A 24,634-nucleotide genomic window follows, 5' to 3' on the forward strand; every position below is an offset into this window, starting at 1 on the left:
TTGGACTACAGAGTCTTGGATTCAACTCCCCACTCTGCCATGAAACTAACTTGGTGACCTTGGACCAAGTATCCTTCTCTCATACAGAGACTAAAATAGGGAAAAGGAAATTCATTCATTCATTCTTTCCCAGCCTTTTCTCCCCAATGAGAACCCAAAGGGGCTTACATTGTTCTCTTCAATTTTATCCTTACAACAACCCTGTGAGGTGGGTTAGGCTTGAGAGAGTGTGACTGGCTCAGAGTCACGCAGGGAACTTCCATGGCAGAGTAGGGATTTGAACCTGAATCTCTCAGATCCTAGTCCAACACTCTAATTACTACACCACATTGGCTCTCTGCCATGAGCTCCTTGGAGGAAGAGTGGGTGGGATAAATATGTGGTAGATAGAAAATGTGACAAAAATAAATGGGGCTTGAATACAAGAAGTTCAGTTGCCCAAACTTATCTTCTAGTGGTGGTGGTGTTACTTCTAAAACTTTTTCTGGTATTAATGGTTGCAAAGTTAGTGTCAGTGTTTGGACTTAGTTGCGCCAGAGGAGTTCCTGCTCCTACATGAACTTGCCTGTCAGCTGAGATCAGCATCAGAAGAAACAATTTCTAATGCCTTCAGCAGGGTGATTTTTAGGTTATCAGAAAAATGTGTGTTGTAGGAACTACTCTCTAGCTTACCTTATGGTGACTGGCTTTTGGATTATCCTTGTATTTAGCTGTCCAATAGGTTCACCTGTACTCCTTCCATAGGCCTGTTTAATTTAAAAAAAAACTTCAGTAGCTGTAGTCCTATCAATAATGTTGTTTTAAAAACCATGCAGTCAGGCATTGCTGGAATAGAGATGGGCAGACTGAAAAATGGACCTAAATTTCACACAGACTGGGCCAGTTCGTTGTTCATGAACGGGTGGGTTGTGGAGACACCCATTTCCCACAGACCCAGCACCTTTTTGCTGGTCTATGGTCCATTGGTCCATTTTTTTAAAGTTTAAACTGCTCCCAGTGCCGCTTGCAAGTGGTGCAGGGAGTGCTTTAAACCCCCCCTTGCTCCAGCTGACTGGCAGGAGTTAAAGTGCTCCTGGTGTTTAAAGCGCTTGCAAGCGCTGTGGGGAGCACTTTAAACCCCCCTTTGCTCCAGCGGGAAAGTCCCTGCCAGTCAGCTGGAGCAAGGGGGAGTTAAAGCGCTCCCCGCACCGCTTGCAAGCGGCGCTGGGAGCACTTTAACCCCCCTTAATCCAGATGACTGGCAGGGAAGTCCCCACCAGTCAGCTGGAGCAAGGGGGGTTAAAGTGCTCCTGCCACTTGCAAGTCATGCCAGGAGTGCTTTAATCCCCCCTTGCTCCAGGCCCCTGAAGTGGCCCCATGAACCCACAAACTGTCCGCAGTTTGTGGAAGTTTGTGGTCCATCTGGTCCATGAAAATCCACAGACCATGGACTGTCGGCCTATGGTCTTTTCCCAGTCCGTGTCCACCTCTATGCTGGAAAGACTTATTTTCATAAACTGTCCCATTCCGATTGGAAAAAAACCCTGGTGGATTAAAAAAATAAACTAGGAGCTAGGCTGAGTTTTCTGCATACAGTTACAGGTTTCTTCTTTAAGACAGATAAAATGCAGAAGAGAATAGATACGTAAAGCTCATGGTATACTGGCTGTAGATGAAAATGTTGCAACTGAAAGTTTTCCAGAACGGCATGTACTTGGATTGCTATTAAAGAAAAGAAGGTCTTCAAATGTGTAAGGCGAATGACCTTCTCATGTGATAGCCCAGGGAATTGCTCAAAGTTGGATACATTTTTCAGCTGGTTTCCAGTGTGCAAAACGAATAAATTAGCAAAAAAAAAAGGACTAAAAATAAAGTTAATTTTCTTTGGTTGTTGGGGGTTTTCCGGGCTGTATTGCCGTGGTCTTGGCATTGTAGTTCCTGACGTTTCGCCAGCAGCTGTGGCTGGCATCTTCAGAGGTGTAGCACCAAAAGGTGTAGCACCTCTTTTTGGTGCTACACCTCTGAAGATGCCAGCCACAGCTGCTGGCGAAACGTCAGGAACTACAATGCCAAGACCACGGCAATACAGCCCGGAAAACCCCCAACAACCATCGTTCTCCGGCCGTGAAAGCCTTCGACAATACATTAATTTTCTTTCTTTTTTGTATTCCTTTTAGCCTCTTTATAGGTTGGTGCGCACATCCCTGAGGTTTATTGAAGTTCCTTAGTAGATGCATATTAAAGAAAACAAAACATATTGCTAAATGAGTTTGATATGTAACATTTATTTTTCCCTTCACTGTAGGTTGCAGAATGAAAAATGGATGAATGTCAAAGCCAGAGATATCATTAAATTGGAAAATAACCAGTTGGTGGTTGTACGTAGCTGAAATACTAGTTACAGAGAAATATGCCCTGTTTCACTGTTGGTCTGTCTTGCATATATGCATAACGCTAATAGTCTCTTGAATAGGAGATTGGAAGCGTATTGTGAGCTTATATAGTCCCTTCTCCTCTCATCTCCTGAATTTTCACACTCCCTCACCCTGCTAGCATCAACGATAGTGCTAAGTATGGTTGTAAAGGCAGCTTCCAGTTTGATTAAAAAGCTAACCGTGGTTAACACTGAGGTAGTCCCTTCCATTCTGCCTGGATGCAGCTGTAGCTGAGAACTCCTTCCTTCCAATGTACTGCCACTGTTGCTGGCAAAAAAGAAACAGCCAGGTCCCGTCCCCCCCCCCAAATCCGACTGAGAACCTTTTCCCTCAAGGAATCAAAACTTTGTCATTTGTATTAAGTTTTGATTCTTGTGACTTTTAGTCAAAAAGCAGAATAAAAATGTAGTGTTTCTATTTGTATTATTCAGAGGTCTGTTATAAAAATATAAATTAAAAATACAGAGATTTGATTTGGTACTTCCAGTTCATTTACAAAATAAATGTAGTAAACACGTAGCTCTTGGACCTGATTTGATGACTGGTCTTTGACCTATGTGGTTTGGCTCCAGTCTGACGTTTCTGCAGACACATACCTGCAGAGGACAATTTTCTTTTTCACACATCTGGAGCGGGGGGAGGTGTTTGAGGAAATTGTGTCCTTGTCCATGCAGAAATCTTGATTTAAGATTGTGATCTTATCAGGCTGAATTAAGTATGTGCAAGAATATACCCTTGATTTTCCACTGAGTAGAATCAGCTCCTTGTACTCCCAAGACTGGAGATTTCAGTTCAGAGATGTAACTTGCAAGGCAGACTTGCCCTGTGGTGGCTCTTATGTTTTAAAACATAAGTACAGACTACTGTCTCCTTCACATGAACGTCCCCTTCCTTGGTAGGCTGTTGCTACTCCTTTCAAGCAGCGAACCATGTGGGCTCTGTTACATTGAAACAGCTGAAGTTTGATGGGTACATTTCCAATGAATTTTTAATCTTTAACGTTAGTGATGCTAAATATTACAACTGGGAAGTGGGAAAAGCTCAGCACTAGGATGCTAATCCCTCTGGCAGCTGTAAGGTGCAGTCTTGTCTTAATATGATCAGTGGCAACTAGGGGGGTGCAAAGGCACACCGTTTCGGTATTCTTGTTTCAGTTATTACCGAAACAAGAAACCGTTTCGGTAATCGCTAATACCGAAACGGCAAGCTGTTTCGCGGTATTCACGATTCGGTAATCGTTTCGGTATTTTGGCTTTCCCCCCATTGAAATGCATTACCGAAACAAGCCAAAATGTTTTGGTAATTGCTATTTCGGTATTACCGAAACATTTCGGTAATCATGAAGCGTTTTGGTAATGCCAAAACAAACTGAAACCGGTATGTTTTGGGGTTTTTCAGTAATCTGATTACCGAATTGCACACCCCTAGTGGCAACAGAAGGCCTAGGCAAAAGAATATGTCACTGCTTTCACACATGTTGGATAGTGTACTTCAGTGATTGTTTGCAAGTAGGGTTTTCTGTTTCACGCAGGAAAATTCAGATGCAAATAATCGCTAAAGTGCATTGAAAGTGCAATATCCAACATATGTGAAAGCCGTTGGTGCTGAAAAATTAAATGGCTCAGCTCCAGGGTAATGGGGGGAGGGACGGGGAGGGAAGGAGTACACTCCAAAGTTGAGGTGCCGCAACAGAAAAGGCCGTGTCTCCTTTGGCATCCTACCTAATAGCAGTTTGATGTGTGATTGAGGCCCTAAATAACAAGTTACACAACGATAATAGTGATTTTAAAGTAGTTCACCTTCAGTGTGAGACTGGGAGAGCTTTCTAAAAATTCTTTGCTCTTTTATTTGAAATGTTTGGCACTATCGCAGAAGCAAATTTCTAAAGCCGTGTTACAGTGTCTGTGCTATGGTGTCTGAATAAAATCTGAGTCAAGAAACATGAGCATTGAATTTTTTAAAATGTTATGTATTGTGGAACCCTTTGCCAAAATGCAAATTTAATATCAAGCTTAAACCACTCAGGTTTTGTACTCAACTATAAAGAATTCTTTTAAATGCCTCCCAGAAAAGATGATTTCAAGTTCCTCATTTCCCTGTTTGGTTGCAGCTACCGTAAAATTACATTTAATTTCCCTTTGAAGTAGAAACCTCTTGTTTGCTATGGTGTGAACTTCTTTCAGCTGGCAATGGCCTTGCCATTCCTGTTATACTTAGTAACCTGCGTGTGGGATGTTTGGATGGGACCTGCCTAAATCAGATCTGTTGTTTTCTTTCTTCAAAGCCTTACAACAAATTATTGTCATGCAGATGTTCTGTCTTTTACAATGCCAACTTTTAAAACAAAAAAATTCCTTGAAGCTGTTCTCCTCTTAGGGCAGCTCCCATGCTCAGCAGAGGCTATTATGTGCCTCCGTTGGCAACACTTACAACCTTGGCTGACCTCCTGAGCTGAACAGTGGCGACCCCACAGTGAAGACTGAACTAACAATGGGACAAGAAAACAAAAGGTGCCCTGCTGGAACAGACCCGTAGCCCACCCAGTCCAGCATCCTGGCTCACACAGTGACTAACCTTTAATAATCTTTGTTAGTAGCCATCCTGTCTTCCAAGAACCTATCCAATCCCCTTTTAAAGAACTGGCCAGTTGGAGTTCTGAGCAAGTCATGATACTTGGAAGCTGGAGGAAGCACAGGGTGAGATGGGGGGAAAAGCTTGGTGGCAATTTGTTTTTGCTTCTGCATCATGTGTGAAACAAACACATGTAGATATGGAGCTGTACTGAGTCAGACTATTGGTCCATCAAGGCCACCGTTGTCCACTCAGTGGCAGCAGCTCTGCAGGGTTTTGTCCTTCACATCACCTACCACCTGATCCTTTTTCTAACCAGAGATGCCAGGGATTGAATGTGTGACCTTCTGCATGCCAAGCAGATGGTCTACCACTGAGCCATGCCCCCCCCTCCCCAAATGGTCATAAAGTACAGCCTTTATGAATGAATGCTGAACAAAAATTGCAAGTGGGCCCCACTTCCAAAAGGTTAAGAACCACTGCATGAAGGAAAACAAATGCTTGGGTTTTAGCCCTTCCAGCACTGAACCCAGTATGATTTTGAAGGGAGCTGAAGGTGGGACAGAAAGGAAGAGTGGAGACTTCTTGGGGGGATGCCCTGGTTTTCTTCTTGATGGTATTGGACCGCCATTTGTTTTTTCCTTGTGAGAGGAGGCGGTCTATTTTCTTTACAGGAAAAAATGCATATGGCGGTGGTGGACTCTCCTCTTTTATCTCGCTGTAGTTTGTCACTTTAGGCACTCTTCTCCACTTCCTAGATCCTTGTAATGTTAAAAAAAACACCCCCTCACTGCTATAAACTTGAAGGGGCCAAGCATAGGAATCACACATAGTTGCTCCATTGTGTCTGCTTTAGTCTTGAAAGAAAAATGCCTCCAATGTGGCATTGTGAGCAACGCAGAGTAGGGAAGGATGCAGAGAGAGTCCTCTGTTTATTTGACAGTGGTAAAGCTAAAGGTAGTCCCCTGTGCACCAAGTCATTACTGACCCATGGGGGGGGGTCAGTAATGTGCACCAAGTCATTACTGACCCATGGGGGGACGTCGCACCATGACGTTTTCTTGGCAGACTTTTTACCGGGTGGTTTGCCATTGCCTTCCCCAGTCATCTATACTTTACCCACAGAAAACTGGGTACTCGTTTTACCAACTTTGGAAGGATGGAAGGCTGAGTCAACCTTGAGCTGGCTACCTGAACCCAGCTTCCGCCGGGATCGAACTCAGGTCGTGTGAGCAGAGCTTGGGCTGCAGTACTGCAGCTTACCACTCTGCACCACGGGGCTCAGTGAAACCAACCTAAAAGCACAGCAGGCTTTACCTGTGACCTCGGAACTTGGAGCTGAGATTAGCAAGCTTGCAGAGTTTGATGGTAAGCACAACATCAGAACATTACTGGATTTTTAAAAAAAATCTGCAAGCCAGTAAAAGCGGCAGTGTGGGGGTTTTTTTGCACGGTGTTGAATACATTCCTTCTATAGCCTTTGCCAGACTAAGACGTGGAGATCCTTTCAAACACTTTTTAAATCTCCAGTTATGATAGTACCTATTTGCCTTGGTTGATCTACCTTAGAAAAAAGAGTTTAGCTGATTTTTCTAATAACTTTATCATTATCAGTATATCTAAAGCTCAACGTAGCCTCATCTGTGGATGCTATGAACAGACAAGACAGATCTTCCTCTAAACCTGGAGAAAGCCCCAGGTTTGCAGAAAAATCTGAAAAAAAACATGGTGAGGCCCAAAAAAAAGAATAGAAGCAATGCCTGTATCTTTAAGGAATGAATGCCCTCTCAGTGGCTGTTGTGGGGGTTGCCAGCCTTCAGGTTCTTGTTTCTTCCAGTAAAAGAGTAGCAGGGGTTGAGGGGGGGTGGGGAGAAGACAAGGTCCTTTCCAGGGCTGTTTTGGCTGTAAGAGAGTAGCATACATTCATTACGGCCAAGCCCAGTGATTTGCATGCCTCATCAAGACCTGGCAACCCCCGTACTGTTCAACAGCAGCCCCCCATGTAAGCCAGTGTGATGTCGTGGTTACAGTTTCAGATCAGTATCTGAGAAGGCCAGGTTCAAACATCCATTCTTACATAGAAGGTGACCTTTGACCAGTCACACACACTCAGCCTAACCCACCTCATAGGATGGTTATGCTGAGAATTAGACGGAGGAGGTGAGAATAATGCCAGCGGCTTTGGGTTCCTTTTGTGGAGAAAGATAACAGCAACAGCTGCACTTATATACTGCTCTTCTAGACAGATTAGTGCCCCACTCGCAGTGGTGGACAAAGTTAGTGTTAGTATTATCCCCACAATGCAGCTGGGGAGCTGAGGCTGAGGGGAGCAGCTTGCCCAAGGCCACCTACTGCGTTCATGGCAATAGAATCATATGGTAGGAAGGGACCTCCAGGGTCATCTAGTCCAACCCCCTGCTCAATGCAAGAAATTCACAACTATCTCTCCCCCCCACACACTCCAGTGACCCTTGCTCCATGCCCAGAAGATGGCAAAACACTGTCAGAATCCCTAGCTGAAGTGGCCTGGGGAAAATTGCTACCTGACTGCAAGGTGGCGATTGGCATTACCCTGGGCGTGTAAGAAGGGGCCACAAGAACTAAGCACTGATGTAACCCTTCCTGCCGTCACTCTCATGTTCCCAGTAGTGGGATTTGAACCAGCAAAGTGCTAATTCACAACCCAACCAGTTAACCACTAAATCAAGAAAATAAAAATATAGCTGAAGATGAGGACGCATACAAGGTGGTTACGTGGTTGGTGGAAAGGAAAGAAGGAAGCAAGAAAAGGTGAGGATGTGTTAGCTGCTGGAAAAAAAGTGTGGGGAGGGGGATACAGGGAAAAGTGAGTTATTACCATGCAAAGCCTTGTAGGTTCCCCATCAGCACACAACTGGACTCGGCCCAATCTGGCAGCTGGCATCATGGCCAGAGTTTCCCTAGGGAGGAGGTGCAAGGAAGGGAAGGAGGGAGAGCTGAGGACAGATGGGAAGATAACTCTGGGTTAGCTGGTGGGTAGGAAGGAGAGAAGGAAAACAGGAGAGGCAATGGAGGCTTTCAGGCATTCAGGGAAGGAAATGAATGAGATGTCCTCTGCAGGTGCTTGCTGGTACCCTCCTTGTTCTTTTCTATTTTCCCCCTTGCCTTTTCCTGCGCCCCATGTATTATCACTATGATTGGAAGAATAGAATGGGGGTACCTTCAACATTGCCCTGCCTTGGATAGCCCAGGTGAGCCTGATTTCATCAGATCTCAGAAGCTAAGCAGGGTTGGCCTTGGTTAGTAATTTGATGGAAGACCTCCAACAAAGACCAGGGCTGTAGAGGCAAGCAATGGCAAACCACCTCTGTTAGAGCCAAGCTACAAGTGACAGATGACACTTGAACGGCAAGTGAACAGACTCACGTGTATTCCTCCCTGTTCACTTGCATAAGTGGAACGCAAGTGAACAGGGAGGAATACACGTGAGTCTGTTCACTTGCCGTTCAAGTGTCATATGTCACTTGTAGCTTGGCCCTTAGTCTCTTGCGATGAAAACCCCACCAGGGGTTGCTATAGGTCGAACTTTGACTTGACAACATTCTCCACCACCTTCAAAATTAAACAATATCCATGTTTATATACTGGAATGTTCCAAAGAGGCCAGCTTTTAATCTTTTTTTGTTGATTGCGTTGAACTATTTGCTGTCATCGTTCTGGAAACGATTAATGCATTTGTTCAGTTGCTGTCATAGAAATTCTTAATACAGCTAGAGTTTGCTGTTCAGAAATTGAATTCTTCCAGATTGAGGAGGATTTAGATTGTTTAGGCCGAAGGAATAGCCAGGAAACTTTAAAAGGTTGGGCCAAGTGATATTTTGGTTTGGCTGAAACAAATGGCATTTTTTCCGCACAATGTATTTTTTTCTATATAAAAAAGCACATAAATTATCATTGTAAGTAAATAATATATGAAGCCAACAAATGTTTGTTTAAAATAAAGATTGGAATATTTATAGAGCCAATGTTCCACTAACAGCAGTGAATGTAATGATGGGTATGTGTCAAAGAGTTTTGAAGTTAAATGTACAGTTCAAAATATTCTTCTCATCTGTCTCTTTCTTATCGTTGGTTTTAAAAATCACAGTGCAGTATTTGGAGATAACTTATTTCATCACTGCTGACTGAATGGAGACTCTCTTTTGCCCTCCACGTCCTCTGTTGCCTCCTTGAGGGCAGGGGCTGTCGTCTTGATATTATTTAGTAAGGTAAAGGTAAAGGTAGTCCCTTGTGCAAGTACCGAGTCATTACTGACCCATGGGGGGACATCGCATCACGGCATTTTCTTGGCAGACTTTTTGTTATGGGGTGGTTGGCGTTGCCTTCCCCAGTCATCTACACTTTACCCCCAGGAAACTGGGTACTCATTTCACAGTAGGACGGAAGGCTGAGTCAACCTTGAGCCGGGTACATGAACCCAGCTTCCGCCAGGATCAAACTCAGGTTGTGAGCGGAGCTTGGGCTGCAGTACTGCAGTTTACCACTCTGTGCCACGGGGCTCCTGCGTTATTTAGTAAAGCATCAGCCATATTGATGGTTCTCTCTAAAAGTAGGGTTTCCAATCTCTAGGTGGGGCCTAGAGATCTCTTGGATTTACATCTGATTTCCAGATGACAGAGATCAGTTCCCCTGGAGAAAATGATAGTTTTGCAGTGTGGCATTATATCATGATGAAGTCCCTCCCCTCCCCAAATGCAGCCCTCCCCAGGCTCCACCCCAAATCCTCCTGTAATAGATGAGTATATTGTTCTTGGTCATCTTTATAAATAGCAGGAAGTATGGTGTCGGGCACAGATAGGTTCTTCAGAGAGTGCATTCATTTGGAATTCCTCCTTAATGCTGTTTTTTTCTGTTGTCCTCCTTCACCTTGTTAATAATAATAATGATTGCACTTATATACTGCTCTTCTAGACAGATTAGTGCCCTGCTCAGAGTGGTGAACAAAGTCAGTATTATTATCCCCACAATACACCTGGGGAGCTGGGGCTGAGAGGAGTGGCTTACCCAAGGCCACCTATTGAGCCCATGGCAGTAATGGGATTTGAACCAACAGAGTGCTGATTTGCAACCCAGCCACTTAACCACTGTGCTACAGCAGCTGGTTGGGTTGCCCATGCTGGCTCAGTTCAGATGTGAACAAGCCTTGGGCTCATGCACTTCCTCCACCCTCCCATTGTGTGTTCCAGTTCCTCTCTTCCTGGCTTGTTGTGATAAACCATAGTTTGCTATTGCATCTAAACTTGAGGACTGTGATTCAACCATGGACTGCCCTGTTCACATGTACTGGCTGAAAACAAGGGCATGTATGAGCCTGAGGATCACACATGTACACCAAGTCATGGTTTGGCTAACATCTCAACTAGTTTTCTCTCTTAGGGTACTTGCTTCTGAGTGCAGACTCTACACACAGTGTTGTTCCTCTTTTGCCCATTTAGTCCAAGATACTGTGATATCCTCTTTGTGTATACACAGCCATACCTTGTGTATCTCGTTGCTCTACTTACTGGCTCACTTTTTCTCATTGTCTGCTTGGCAGCCTTTCTGGCTTGCTTTCTTCATACAGTCCCTTCTGCATCCTGGTTTCTGTTTTTCAAGTAATTGCATCTGGATTTCTTTCTCTTACTTTTAGCCCACTGCTAGTAATCTTAGCTGCCAGGCACATTCTATCTGCTTTGTCTAAATTGAGATCTGTGTTTTCTAAAAGTCTCTCTTACAGTCATGGTTTTCTCTAATGCCAATTGCAACATACTCTTTTCTTATGGATCTGTAAGCTGCCCATAACTGATGCTTTGACTCATTGGTTTCAAATTTTGTTAAATTCTTCAAATGACTGGTCTTCCCTTCGAGTCCTCTTGTGAAATTTATACCCACCCTCTCATTTTTCTTTGGAATGCAGAATTGCACAACTGTATCATGGCTTGCTCTCTCAGCCTGGCAGAGTCGCATGCTATTAAAGGGAAAAAAACCACCAACAGGTTCTAGTCCTGCAGTATTCAGTAATATAGCTGTGATTCTTTTGCACAAAATTAAGTCTTCAGGGATCTTCAGAGACTCCATCTCTTTAGCACCCCACATTCTTCCCTCTTTTGAACCTAACGTTTTCTTTAAATACTGCCATGCAGTATTCATTTGGAAACATTCTTCAAAATAAAAGCTGCTTTTATTCTAAGTGCACGATATTTCACTATGAACCTAAAAAAGTGACATCTTACTCTACTGGCTGAAACCAGTTCTGTAGGCTCAGATATGCTTAGTGTAGTTCCTTTTTATCTGTCTACCACATCTTTATCCCACCTTTCCTCCTGGCAGCTCAGGTCATTGTACATGTTTCTCCCTCCCTATTTTGTCTTCACAGCTCTTCTGTGTGGAAGGTGAGACAGAATGATCCACTCTCGCAATCATGGCACAATGGGGATTTGAACCTGGGTTTCCTAGATCTTAGTCCAACCTTGACACCACAATGACTCTCTCAGTTTGAAGAGTGGTTTCAGTTTCCCAAACCTCCAGTTGTTTTATTCCTCCTGTCTTCTGATAGAAGTGATGTAACTTGCCAGTTGAATAGATAATTCAAATCGGTCCCTGCTAGTTATCCTGCAGAGGAATTTCAAAGGGAGATTAGAAAGAGAGACTTCTGAATTACAACTGATAATGAAGCTCAAGTCAATGCATCCACCTGGATTGAATCGAGACCTAGGCTTCCTGTCTCATTACCAATGCTGGTTTCTTCACACCCAGAATATCATGTACTCTCTCTCTTGCATGTCATTGGTTGGGACTCTGCTTTTTCATAACTTTTTCCTTTATGCTCATCTGCTAACAGAATAAATACTTCAAGCATCTGATGAAATAGATTTAAGCATTTTTAAGTTTCTCATTTGTGTCAGTGCTGTGAGAAATCAACTGGCTTTTTGAAAATATTTTTAAAAAATATTTCAGTCGCAATAGCTTGATGTAATCTGGAAGTCTTTTTAGGAAAATATGATGTTTCTTCCTCATGGATTATAAATAATTTTTGAACTTTATTTAGAGATAGACGGAACAGTTCCATTTGCAAACGTTTTGTTTGGTATTTCAGTGAAGTCTCCAATGAATTTAGGCCTATTAGAATATAATTTTTGCAACTTACCACATCAAAATGGGAATACTGACACTAACTTCAGTTCTATAGACAATAACAGAATACTGAAAGTTTTGTATGGTAGTGATATATTTAATAGTTCTCAGTGAGAGTTCTGTGACTTAAATTTCAATCTTTAATTTCCCATAAAATTGCTGACCTGATAAGTGGAGATACTTTCCTATGAGAATTGCTAGCATCACAGAACTCCTGTAAACCTAAAGTCTGTCTTTTTAGATTTTGCTTGTAGCAATTATAAATTTTATTTGGCATTTTTATAGACTTTAAAATGTTTTCTGTGGGGGTTCCAAAAGAGTAAATCGTCCAGGCAACTTGATCAGCTGTAATTCCAATTGTCGTTGATGAAAAAATTATAGTATTTTTCATATTTTAATACTAGGTTGTTGTGTTTTGGTTCCAACTTCAGATTTTTTTGACTGGTGTGGTAGTCTGGTTTTTGCAACTTCTGACAAGTTTACATATTTTGCATGACTGTTAAACCATATGGTGGGCACAGCATGCCTTAACAAGAGCTCTAGAAGGAAAAATCCTGTATCATATGGTCATCCTCACAGCACACCATACGACTGAAATGCAGGAAACTAAAACACAAATGTTTTAGTAAATGGAGCCAAGGACTCTAGCATTTCACAGGTGAAAATGAGAATGCCCTTGTAACATTGCCATAGAGCCAAGCTACAAGTGACGAATGACACTTGCCTGGCAAGTGAACAGACTCACGTGTATTCCTCCCTGTTCACTTGCCATTCACTTGCGCTCTACTTGATCAAGTGGAGTGCAAGTGAATGGCAAGTGAACAGGGAGGAATACATGTGAGTCTGTTCACTTGCCAGGCAAGTGTCATTCGTCACTTGTAGCTTGGTCCTGAGATCTCTTCTTGGAGACTCTAGTCCAAAACTTCCATGGTATATGTAGAAAATACAGTTCTTCCTTACAAAGACAAATGGGACTGGTGATATCTACGATAGCTAGATAGAGCTAGGAGCAGAGTATTCAGCTTTTGTTACCGTTGTGGAAGGGACTCTGATTTCAATTCACTTTCTTCCGTGATGCTAATTCCAGAAGGATAGCTGCCTGAGACTGCAGCGCTGCATTAAAACAAGAGTCCAGTGGTACCATAAAGGCTAACAGTTTGTTCCAGCATAAGCTGTCATGAACTCTGACTCAGGAAATCTTAAGCTGAAATAAATTTCATTGCTTGCTGGACTCCTGTTTAATTTTATTGTGCTTACTGATAATGAGAATTTACTTTGCACGAGCATCTCCCAGACACATTTTGTATGCTCTGGTGTTAACTGGTAGACATTTCTTTTTGAAAATCTGTAGAACTTTTGAAATGATGCTGAAAGGTACTTAAAATGTGATAAATATTCTACCTGATTTTTCACATTATGGGAGAAGTTGTCTGTGAAACTCCTAACAATATGCTGAATAATTTTTCACGAGTTCTTTCTTGGAAGGATGACAATCATTGTCTTACCAATGAAGAAGTGCTGCTGCGAGGCTTGTGTGTGGAGAAACACAGATAGCTGCTTTGGAACGGTTATTTTTGAGGGTACAGTGAAATGTTATCTCTCTCTCTTCCCAGTAAAAATAATTGCTGAGGGCATTCATACAGGATATTTAAAAACTGAATTTTATAGTAACTCTACAGTCTATAAAATTATAAAAACAGCTGACTCAGACCTTCATGGATAGAAAAAACAATTTAACCTGGTAGTGGAAAGCAGTGGTGTTCTTGCTATGCATAAGATGATGATAATAAAGAATATACTTTTTTTCTGTTTGCTTTTTTATTTTTTTTAATGTTTTCCCACTAATAATTTTTTTAAAAAAAATTAAAAGAATGTACTTGGGTGATTTATTATTAGACGTGTACTTGCGTGATTTATTATTAGAAGTTTTTAAAAGACTATTGTTTCTATTTTTATAGGCCCTGACACTAAATTAATGCAGAACAGTGGCAAAACTGAACTTAAACGAACAAGCATTGATTGACTAATGAACACTTTGGTGTTGTGGGTAAGTTCCACAGTGGAACCAAGATTTGGGCTGGGATCTTATTTCAGCGAATGGCATAGAGCGATATTGTAGGGTCCATGACTGGGTTTTCAAGAGTTTCTGAAATTGCTTACAGACATGGAATAAGGAGAACCGACCCTTTCAGATGGGTAATTAAAAGGGCCAGGTTTATTTATTTACATTGATCCAAGGGGATCTGTGGAGCCTGTAGGCCAAACCCCAGTCCAAGCCTAGTTGCAGTGTGGGCCATTAGTGGGATGTGGAAGAGTCAGGCCTCCTCTTGTTTTTTGCATCCCTGAATTTCCAGGTGAGACCACCTTGGCTCTGTGCCATGAGCTAGCACACATGTAGGGCTCTTTGCAAAGCCTTCATAGTGCTAGGGTTGCATCCCCTATCCTCTGCCCCCCCATCTCCACTCACCTGGCTGGCAGGGAGAAGCACTTGCAGGGGAAAGCACATGCGTGAAGTGTGCGCATGCTTCCCTCGTTGCACTGGAAAAGGACATAATTTTCTGCCACAACTGCACCCAAACTTACACCCTGTTTTGGCCCCTGGGCAACCTGGCACCCCTACGTGGTGCTCAAGGGAAGTGTGCCACTTCTTGTCTCCTAGGTACCTGGTCTGTGGGCCAAGGATAATGGCTTTCTGTGACAGAACGGACTTTAAAATGAAAGGTTCACTAAGTGCAGCACCTAGAGAGTGGAAGGGAAAGGGTTAAAATGCCTGAAGGGAGAATGATTAACAGGCTTCTCCCCCCTCTCTGTGATTGGCCAGGGAGAAAGTAACAGTTGGTGCTGACAGAATTGTTAGAGGAGTTCATTTTTGGAGTCTGACAAGGAGGGTCAGACTAGTATGTTACAAGTAACCCTCTGCGTGAGAAAAAAGGGACAGTTTGCCTTAACTGGGGCAGCTTTAGGTTTAAAGAAAACTTTTAGCTAAAGTTCTTAAGTGTGAAAGCCAGCACTGATTTACACAAGATAGAACTGGAGGTGTGTTGTTGGCAGAAGAAGTGGGTAGTGAAAGGTGACTCCCCTTCAGCCAAGTGAACAGGTTACGGTGTCTTTTGGTGAAGAATAATGCCTGCCCAGTATCTAAAAAAAAGCGGGGGAGGAGTTTGGCTCTGAGGAGAACCCTGGGTCTGTTGTAAAGAGAAGAGAGTGTTTTGGTCAGAACACCTAAGCTATAAAGTGAAATCTATGAAGGAACTTTGTTAATGTAACATAAGTCTGAAACTACCAACCTCTCACTTTTAAGATCTATAACTATAAAAAAGAAGGAGCCCCGTGGCGCAGAGTGGTAAGCTGCAGTACTTCAGCCCAAGCTCTGCTCATGACCTGAGATCGATCCTGGCGGAAGCTGGGTTCAGGTAGCCAGTAGCCAGCTCAAGGTTGACTCAGCCTTCCATCCTTCCAAGGTCAGTAAAATGAGTACCCAGTTTCCTGGGGGTAAAGTGTAGATGACTCAGGAAGACAATAGCAAACCACCCTGTAAAAAGTCTGCCAAGAAAACGTCATGATGCAGCGTTGCCCCATGGGTCAGTAATGACTTGGTGCTTGCACCTTGCTTACCTTTTTACCTAACTACTGAAACTAAGTTTTAAAAAGATTATTGTGCCTAATGCTTGAGAAGTATTCCATCAAAATTTACCTTAGCTTTTCTTTCCCTGCCTACCTATCTATATACTAACCCTGCCTGCTTAATAAACCTACTGTTTCCTTTTGAACTTTACTCATCCTCTAGTGCCATTTCATTGTAAAGAAGACGTGGGCTCCTGCTTCTCCCCTGCCAAGCAATTGAGTAGGGATATAGACAAAAAGTATATATGTTTTAAAGTGTGGGACAAAAAGACCTTTAACTTATACCCAGAAACATGCTACCAGAGGCTGCCCAGCCCCAGCAAACAATCTTGACTGTTTTGGAGGGAAAATCTGTCTCACAGTGGGAGACTGAGGGGGGCTTCCATCATACATGCCTCAAGAGATCCCTGTTCCAGGTCCCTGAAGGCCCCAAGGCCCCAGGCTTTGTCTCAGGATAAACCCTTCATCATCCAAATGATGCCCCCGAGTGTTCACCTACGCTGCACTGTGTACCATTCAAGCCAGTTGACGCTCACTGCTGCTGCCACAAAGGGGGGGGGGGGACCAGCTTACTGCTTGGTCAACTAGCCCTCTGTCTCCTTCAAGGAGGGGCAGATGCTAGCCACTATATGGCCTTCTTCCCCCCTGCCCCCAACTCAGTCACAAAGTTGGCAATGTCAGGCCATCTAATTGTCCCTTCCATGTGCTGTGGCAAACTATGCCCCTTTCCCAACGCCTCTTTTGAGATAAGGGTGCAGGAACAGTCTTTGCATTTGGACTTGGTGAAGAAATTGTAGAAGCTGGGGGTGGCAATGAAGAACTCTCTGATCCCCCCCCCCATTCATCTTTTTGAAGTCTTGCCCAGAACTGTGCAGCCCCACCTCGTGAGGAAAGCTTGCCTACAGCTCAGAGCCTGCAACTTACTAACGAATTGGCTTTTAGCAAGGCTACTTTCTAAAGCTAAAACCAAATGTTCTCAGAAATCATGGCGCGTTGTCAAGTTTCGTACAAATTCAGAAGTAGAGCTTTGTTTGAAGGCAGAAGCCTTCATGACAGAGATGCAAAATATTTTCTCAGAAAAATTTCTACTTGCATCTGTAGACTATCCAAACAACTCTCTCTATACAGTTAGTAGTATTCAGTAAAACTATTTAGAAAAATGCATCTTGAAACAGACATGTGTAAGAATACTAGCAGTAAGTACTTGTTGTGGTTTTTGTTAGCTAATAAAACAATAGGAAAAAATGTTGCCAGTTCTTCACATGTTTGTTTAATAGAGCATTACACTGATGTTAGGCCAAATTCTGAAATCTGTACTGTGGACTAGAATTTGCCACTAGGTCACTTCCTCTAGTAGGTGGCATAAAGAGTTACATCACCCCCAAGGGAATTTAAGGAGACAGTTTGTCTTCAGAATGCCTCCTATTCTATCCTGGCTAGCATAGGGAGTATTTAGTGCCAATACCATTCAAGGGGCCAGAGCAGAAAGGGTGGGAATGCATCTCTTCTGAATATAGAACTGAGAGTTTGGTTCTGTTTGTTCTTTGAACGATGTGTGTGCTCCCCGCTGCGTTTTAAGAATTTGTATGCCTTTGCACAGAAATGGATGACCTCTAGGGAGCAGTATCTGCTTTTAAAATCGTGTTGAGTCTTTTCTTCTCCCCAGGGAACACTGTGAACTATCTGTTCTATGAAGGGCGTAGGATTTCTAATGGAGAATTCTCAGCACGCTTGTGCAAACTACAAATCATAAAAAGATTATTACCCCATCTTTCCTTCCAGGAGCTCCGGACAGTATTTCTCATTCTCCCATCCTCCATTTTATCCTCACAACTTTACCATAACATAGATCAGGGTGAAAGATAAATTGTTGACAGTAGGCTATGAAGCTGACATAAAATTGATCTAAGCGGTGTACGTATGTCCTCTGACTGCAATCCATAAGAAAACGTCAAAGGAAATTAGGTTTTGATTGGCTTCAGTGAATAGGGAGTTAGTACCTAGCCTTTGTAGATTACTTGGACTGTGTTAAAATTTTGTTCTGTTTTTTACTCTTCCTGTGGAAATTATTTGGGAAAGCATGGGAATAGTGACCCCTTAAAGCACATTTTGGGGCTTAGTATTGCACTTGAGAACTAGTATCTCAATGTGCCAATCTAGCCCTTAAAAATACAGAAATTACAATGGAGAATATAACAGCAAAAGTATACTGAAGTCTTTGAGATGAGAAATAAACAGCTCAAAGAAAACTAGACTCTCTGCATTAAGGTGTTTAGTTCCCTGGTTCAAATATTTTATAAAAGGCAGAATAAGATGGTGCCTGTGAAGTATAATACCTCCTATGATGATAGAATCACCTTTATTTAAGATGTGTGTGGGGCTATAACATAACCAAGTGCCTTGGTGGAATCAGTGTGTATGCCAAAGTTCTGCAGCCCGATACTGATATGGCACCTGGAGGGTAAGCGGAAGAGGATTGTGTAACTCTGCCCTATGTAAATTGCACTCAATTTCTTGATTTTAGTATACCTACTTTGTGTGTCTGTGCGTGTTTTTAGCTGAAGCATGGAGATCAGTCTTGGGCTTCCAGTTTTCTGATGTGGTGATGAAGTTACCAGTTTTCTGTGCCCGAGGATCTACTGTCAACACTTTTGTGTTGTAATATGTCAGAGGGATACATTTAAAAACTCCCACAACCCTAATGAGAATAGTTCCGAGTATCTATGAGTTCTGGCAGCAAAAAAAGCTTCCTTGGATAACGATCTTTGGTTTAAAAGAAGAAAAACATGAATCTGAGGAGCAGAGGAAGCATTGAGCATTGGCTCATGAATGATGGAGTCTGGATGAATCTGGCAGGGCCCATAGAACACTGGCAGATGGGCAACCCACTTCTCCCATTTTATTTGAACTGATGACTTTGTGCCAGTACAAAATTCTCTTTCTGTAGGCTTAGACAATGACATAATTTTTTTTGTCAGACTGATCATACAGAAATGACTTCGCATCTGTCTTGCACAGATAAAGCAAAACTTATCCTTTTGAGAAAAAATAAGTTTGTTACTTCTGCATTTCTAATTTCAGATTTTTGGACTTCTGATATGAATGGGAATTATTCTAGTGATAGGAAATTCAGTTTGGGATGATTGGGTTGGAGGCGATTTCAAAATTTACCTGCCTTGGAATGAAGTGGTGGTGAACAGTTTCATGTTTTCTGGATTTCTAACATTTTGGTCATACGTTATCATACTCAACTCAGTTGTGCCAATTTCCTTATATGTGAGGTAAGGTTTCAGATTGTGGTTTTTTTAATTGCATATTGGTCCTGAAGGGGGTAATCCTGGCTTCTACCATGCCCTTAGCACTGCAAATTTGTTCCCCCTCACAGTTGCCTCAGTTAGTGTCAATTCATAGTATTGAGCTTTCTTTTTCAAGGACTTCCGGTTCTTTTAACGACTTGAAAATATCTTGGGTTTTTATAGAGAAAAGTGTTCATTAGCAAATTGCCTAAGTATTTTGGTGCTTTAAAAAATGGATTTTTCTTTTTCTTTGTTTTAAAACTTATTTTGAATTTTTTTTATTTTAACAAAATTTAACAACAACAAAAACAGTCTGCCTTGAATTAACAATACATTTCTACAATTCACACAAAGTTCAAACAGTTTTAGCGTATTGAGCGAACAACAGTAAAGAAAAGGGTGCAGAAAAACAGATCTTTCTTAACATTTAGGGGTGTCAGCAAAACTTCTAAAATAGATTGCTAATCTTATTAGCTCTTGAGTGACTGACCCAATGTGGAGAGCAACAGCATAGTGATAGTTAGGATTATTACTACCACCATTTCACAGTTTAAATTTCTCTTTTAAAATCGAGTTTTCTGTGGTAGAATGAAGTCCGTTAAACTTTCCTCTCTCTTTCCTTCTGCTCAAATTCTGAAAATGCCAAGCGCTGGATAATGTTGCTTCTTGCAATTGAATTTGGCAGTTGTAAGCCTCGCCGCAAATTGCCAATGGTGTTGTGGTGAGCATGGTTTCTTTTGAAATTTCTTACTGACTCATCTTCAGTTATGAAGACTTTTTAAAAAAAGAATGTTGAAGTCTGAATCACAGGAAGAATTTCAGCACCAAAAAATCTCTCTTCTCATGTATACATCATTATGATCTGAGACCTGCTGGCAACAACTTCTTAATTCTATGCTCAAGATTGGGCAGCAAGGGTGTGAGCAGAGATATTCTCAGCGGCTGGCCTGCAGTGATCAGTCTCTCTTGCATTACAGACTAGCTAAAAGGAGGTTGGGTCTGACCTCTAGTGGGTCACATCAGCGTGCCCACCATCATGTTTTCAAAGTCATTTTAATAAGAAGAAAGATGAATGAAGAGAACAGGAAATAGAGGAGAGAGAAAGAAAGAAAGAAAGAAAGAAAGAAAGAAAGAAAGAAAGAAAGAAAGAAAGAAAGAAAGAAAGAAAGAAAGAAAGAAAGAAAGAAAGAAAGAAAGAAAGAAAGAAAGAAAGAAAGAAAGAAAGAAAGAACTGGGAAGAGAGGGATAAACATATGGTGGTAATGTTAAAAGGGGGTCCCAAGTTATAGGACAGATTCTGGGTCTGAAAAAGTTGAAGATTAGCAGTCTATAATACTGTAGTGTCTGCCCTACCCACATTCTGGGAACTGTTTCACTGACCTTTTATTTGTAAAAAAATTCAAATATTTATTTCCTTGTCACTTTCAAAACGTGGAACTGATTCGTCTTGGACATAGTTACTTCATCAGCTGGGATCGTAAAATGTATTTTTCCAAAGAAGATACTCCTGCAGAGGTCCGCACTACCACTCTCAGTGAAGAGCTGGGACAAATGGAGTACATTTTTATGGACAAAACGTGGACACAATTAAAACATAATGACTTTTAATAAGTGTTCGATTTATGGAAACTTTTATGGTAAGATGGGGTTTCTTCATTCTGAACAGTTAGAGAAATGGATTCTCCATTTCATTCATAGACTGTTGAGGTTCTTTTTACCCCCATGCTTTAAATATGGAAGATAAAACCAAAGCAAGCATGGACAAGACTGCTCCACCTATAACTACCAGACATAAACTTTTCTGGATATCATCTGTGCTCTCTTCTGAACTTTTGAAGCCCTGCCCACTCATGTATTTGTGTGTAAAGTGCTATCAAGTCATAACTGACATATAGCTGCCCCAGCACAAAGGGCTTTCAAGGCAAGTGAGAAACAGAGGTGGTTTACCATTGCCTTCCTCTGAAGAGTCTTCCTCAGTGGTCACCCATCCAAATACTGACCCTTCTTAGTTTCCAAGATCTGACAAAATCGGGCCCTACCTGTGGCAGTCAAGAAAGCTCTCACACACCTATCCCACAAAATTTATAAAGGGAATAGGATTGCAGATTATTGCATATAGTATTTTACTGCACTTTTTTTATAATTGCTGTACTCTGGGTTTTACATTGTTAATGATCTTGTCAGATCTTGTGTATATGCTCAGATCTGTGTATATGAATTTTTCCAGATGAAACATGTGATGCTGTGGGCCCCAAAACAACAATCAACGAGGTAAAGTTGGTGACCGGATTACTGTGATAGATGTTTTGTTTGCATTATGGTGGTGATCTTCAGCCTGTGGAGTCCCAAGATCCACTGAGCTGCGAGCACGGAAATCAGAATCACATGACAGGAAGAAAGTGAAGCCAAAGTTATAACTTATGACCTCTCCACTGCTGGGCCAGGACCATGGACAGCGGACCAAGGGAACTAGAGACAGGAAACATACATGCCAAGCACCAGTGCAGGATACTGTAGTAAGGAGCAAGCCAAAGGTCAGAGACAGAAGAATCTTCTCCACCTGAGTGACCTCTTGCCATCCTGTGGCCCCTTCCTCTTTACACACACGCACTTGTATTCTGTTTCAAATTGCCCCCTCCCCCCGCACAACCACTTGGCAATTGCTGGGTTGTTGCAGGATTCCTAAGAAACTTATTGGATGCCAAATGTCTGTCTCTGGCATAAGAAAAGCCCTGCTGGATCAGATCAATAGTCCATTTGGCCAGCCTCCTGTTTCCAGTAGTGGCTGGAAAGATGCTACATGGAAGCCCACAAGCAGTGCCCACAAACAGCCCTCACCTGTTGACTGTTCCCCACCATCTGGCCACCTGAGGCATTTGAAACAGGAGATCCTATTTGGCTATGATGCCTAATAGCCAAGAATAGACACATCTTTCATAAAGGGTGACAAGGAGTACAAAGGAGCTACGGTTTCTGTAACAGTAACATTTTAGGCTAAAAATGAGTGCAAACATTATGCCCCCCCCCCCCAATTCTGCTTTCCTATCCAAGGGGCAGAACTTTTGAGCGAAATCAGGTTTGTATACTTCTGGAGATAATGAAAGTGTTTGTTGGTGGCGATGCAATTTACAAAGGCCTTTCAGGCGAAATATAAAAAGGCAAAACTATAACAAACATTTGATCCTCTTTGTCAAGCAAAAGTACAAAAGACACACTTGCCAAGGCTTGGCAGCCCAGGAAATCAGCAGCGAATGGTTTTCCTGGACTCGCACAGAGGGAGAAAAGAACTTCCTCCAGCTCTTCTCTGTCTCTTGCAAAATAAAAAAATACAGTAAATTTTCACTCTCTTACTCATTTATTTCCAGACGTTTTCATGGAGAGGACTATTAGTGTGCAGTACACTGAAAGCACCCACCCGAAGAGGTCTCTTTATGATCCCCTGCTCTTATTTTGCCTCTGCTTGGTTTGCCTGTGCTATTGTTTGGGTAATTCTCCTGTATGTGGTACAACTGGATTATTGCATGAGACCACATGCAAATGTTGCTTATTTATATTTAAATGTTACGGACCACTTTAGCAATACATCAAATAATAAAATATTACAAAAACAAAAATATTTACAGAACCACAAGCAGCACTAGAATCTTTTCCAATTTTTAAAAAGGAAACTCTTCCAACAACTCAGAGCACCTATTGGGAACATAAACATTTTCATGTATGTGAAAAAAGTGCCTCAAAATTTCAGTAGAGCAGGCCTGATATCTGTGTGTGTGTGTGTGTGTGTACACACACACACACACACACACACACAGATATCAGGCCTGCTCTACTGAAATTTTGAGGCACTTTTTTCACATACATGAAAATGTTTATGTTCCCAATAGGTGCTCTGAGTTGTTGGAAGAGTTTCCTTTTTAAAAATTGGAAAAGATTCTAGTGCTGCTTGTGGTTCTGTAAATATTTTTGTTTTTGTAATATTTTATTATTTGATGTATTGCTAAAGTGGTCCATAACATTTAAATATTTAAATATAAATAAGCAACATTTGCATGTGGTCTCATGCAACAATCCAGTTGTACCACATACAGGAGAATTATATATATATATATATATATATATATATATATATATATATATATATATATAAAAAAAAAATAAAGGGAGGTCATTCCACAGTACAGTCACCATCACAGAAAAGCCCCCAAAATAAGTTAGTAAATGTTTCACAAGTTAAAAGTTTAGTTTTTGTAGCATGAATATCAAACCTTTTCATGATTATAGTATCTTGTCTATTCTAATAAAGTTAATACCCTGATAGTATTTGACTAGTCAGTTGGCCAAACACTTGGTAATATATACTTGAGACAGAAGTCAAAATCTAGACATCTTAAATCCCTCTGTATTTTCATTATAGTCTTTAACTACTAAAAACTTCATAATTTGTAAATCATGCCTTAATATCTTTCTCTTTTTTTCCTTTCACAGGAAGTACCGGTGGATTTCTCATTTAACCCACTAGCAGATAGTAAATATAGCTTCTATGTCCATCGCCTGACTGAGTCCATTAAATTAGGATACCTGCAAGTTCATGAACTCTTTAGACTGCTTTCTCTCTGCCACACAGTGATGCCTGAAGAGAAAACACCAGGTAACTAAGTCAGAGAGAGCAATACTATACCAGTGCAACCCTAAACAGAGTTTTACAGCATTATAAGCCCACTGACTTCAACTCTGTAACTCTGTTTAAGACTACATTGAGAGAGGGGGATCTCAGGCTTGCATTCTCCCTCCCTTGTTCTTATTTTATTTATTTATTTATTTATTTATTTATTTATTTATTTATTTATTTATTTATTTATTTATTTATTTATTTATTTATTTATTTATTTATTTATTTATGTGATTTGATTTTTAGTCCACTCTCCCCGCAAGTGGACTCAGAGTGGATCACAACATTTTAAAATGTACAATAATGAAACTTTGCAGAAATATAAACATTGGAATCGAATCGAATACCTTTATTGGCATAACAGGACATACATATGCACAGTCAGCAAGGAGACAACAACAACAAAAATCTCTTGCCCCATCACTTAAACAATTCTTCTCCTCTTCAATGCACAACAAGGAAATCGTAGAAGAACCTGATTATAGCTTGGATGATTGTGTAGAATGGCCGCTGGTACAGGCTGCAGAGGTTGAATCCTTGAATCCTATAAACATTAATAATGTATAAATTATAAAACAGCCATGCACATTTAGTAGTAAATCCAGCTGGGTCCAGGTTTCCATAGACAGAGAGTTCTACTAGGTTGGGGCTAGGACCGAGAAAGACCTGGCCCTGGTTGAGGCAAGGCAAACCTCCCTAGGGCCAGGGACCACCAGTAGATGTTTATCTGCCGAACGGAGCAGTCTCTGGGGAACATATGGTGAGAGGCGGTCCTGCAGGTATGTTGATCCCAGTCTGCTAAGGTTCTAGGGTAAAACCAAAACCTTGAACCTGATCCAGAATTCCACTGGGAATTCTTCTCCAGTTCCTTCACCACAGAGCAACGGTACTAAGAGGACCGGGGACCT

General features: G+C 41.7%; 1 protein-coding gene across 1 annotated transcript in view; it reads left to right on the forward strand.

Annotated features, from left to right (window-relative positions):
• Window positions 1-24,634, forward strand: part of ATP8B4 (ATPase phospholipid transporting 8B4 (putative)) — a 74,683-nt gene that overhangs the window by 13,905 nt on the left and 36,144 nt on the right. Inside the window, 10 exon segments of the mRNA XM_055002298.1 lie at window positions 3,314-3,383; window positions 6,271-6,353; window positions 13,561-13,667; window positions 13,669-13,717; window positions 14,096-14,184; window positions 18,843-19,042; window positions 20,488-20,646; window positions 20,648-20,694; window positions 21,285-21,328; window positions 23,543-23,705. Of these exon segments, the coding sequence (XP_054858273.1) occupies window positions 3,314-3,383; window positions 6,271-6,353; window positions 13,561-13,667; window positions 13,669-13,717; window positions 14,096-14,184; window positions 18,843-19,042; window positions 20,488-20,646; window positions 20,648-20,694; window positions 21,285-21,328; window positions 23,543-23,705 (1,011 nt within the window).

This window comes from Eublepharis macularius, chromosome 18 (assembly GCF_028583425.1).
Source record: "Eublepharis macularius isolate TG4126 chromosome 18, MPM_Emac_v1.0, whole genome shotgun sequence".
Lineage (NCBI taxonomy): Eukaryota > Metazoa > Chordata > Lepidosauria > Squamata > Eublepharidae > Eublepharis > Eublepharis macularius.